Source organism: Lolium perenne, chromosome 5 (assembly GCF_019359855.2).
Source record: "Lolium perenne isolate Kyuss_39 chromosome 5, Kyuss_2.0, whole genome shotgun sequence".
NCBI lineage: Eukaryota > Viridiplantae > Streptophyta > Magnoliopsida > Poales > Poaceae > Lolium > Lolium perenne.
In genome coordinates, this window is record NC_067248.2 from 249,628,259 (window position 1) to 249,629,706 (window position 1,448).

General features: G+C 50.6%; 1 protein-coding gene across 1 annotated transcript; it reads left to right on the forward strand.

Annotated features, from left to right (window-relative positions):
- Positions 1-226: 226 nt before the first annotated feature.
- On the forward strand, positions 227-1,448 carry LOC127304302 (uncharacterized). Its single transcript, XM_051334993.1, has 2 exons — positions 227-414; positions 962-1,448. The coding sequence occupies exons 1-2, from the start codon at positions 227-229 to the stop codon at positions 1,446-1,448; spliced, it is 675 nt and encodes a 224-aa protein (XP_051190953.1).

The window sequence follows — 1,448 nt, forward strand, 5'->3', positions numbered from 1 at the left end:
GAGGCGGGGCAAGAGTGATGGGTAACGGCTAGCTGAGGTGGCGCGATCTGATTCGTCCATCTCAGCTAGCCGTTAGGGTTCAAAAAATCCGGAAATAATGCCAAAACCCCCTATAAATACCCCCCATATGGTTTCACTCATTCCACACCTCACTTCATCAGCTGCACTCTCCATTTCCACTCCTCTCAACGCCATGTCTTCGTCTAGCAGCAGTTCGAGCGACGGAATGGAGGGTGATATGATCGAGCAGTTCCAGGCGGAGTATGAGGAGGAGATGCTCAACGAGGAGGCGGTGCCAAGATGGCGACGCCGCCGAGAGTTCATCAGGCGTGATCGTCTGGGTGCCCACGATCGGCTCTTCGAGGACTACTTCGCCGACGACTGCAATTATCCTCCGAGCTACTTTCGGCGAAGGTATCGGATGAGGCGATCCCTTTTTCTGCGCATTGTGGATAGATTAGATGAATACTCTCCATATTTCACCCAAAGAGTTGATGCTCTCAACCGTGCTGGTTTTTCTCCTCTACAAAAGTGTACTGCGGCTTTGCGTCTGTTAGCTTATGGAGCCGCTGCAGATACGATAGATGAGTGGCTTAAGTTAGCTATACAAACTTCATCAGATTGTCTAGATAGATTCTGTGAAGGCATCATTGACTGTTACGGGGAGACGTTTTGCCGTCGCCCAACTGTGGAGGATACTCAGCGTCTGTTAGCGAAAGCCGAGGAGCGTGGCTTTCCGGGCATGTTAGGGAGCATCGATTGCATGCATTGGCAGTGGAGGAACTGCCCAGTGGCTCATGCTGGTCAATTCACAAGGAGAGGCATCAAACACCCTACCATAATCTTAGAAGCCGTTGCGTCGTATGATCGTTGGATCTGGCATGCCTTTTTTTGGAGTGGCCGGGTCCAACAACGACATCAATGTACTCAACCAATCGCCGTTGTTCACTGATGTGCTTAGGGGAGAAGCACCCGTAGTGAACTTCACGGTGAATGGACACGAGTACCACTATGGTTACTACCTTGCCGACGGCATCTACCCCTCCTGGCCGGTGTTCATGAAAGGTGTTACTCTTTCACAAAGTGAAAAACATCGAGTGTTCACTGCTGCTCAATCAGCGCGTCGCAAAGATGTCGAGTGTGCCTTTGGAGTGCTGAAGGCTAGGTTCAACATTCTAGTAGTTCCGGGACGCTCCTACTCGAGGCGTACTCTTGGGTTGATCATGCGTGCATGTGTCATTCTGCACAACATGATCATCGACGATGAGCGTGGTACAAATTTGGACAACATCTATGAGACAGTTGCTTCAAATGTCGGTCCTGCAATACACCACCATGCACCACCAAGCCTAGCAGCCAGGATTCAGATGGACACCGAAATGAGGGAGTTACCGATGTATACACAGCTCCAGCATGATTTGATTGAGCATGTGTGGGCTAATTCCTAG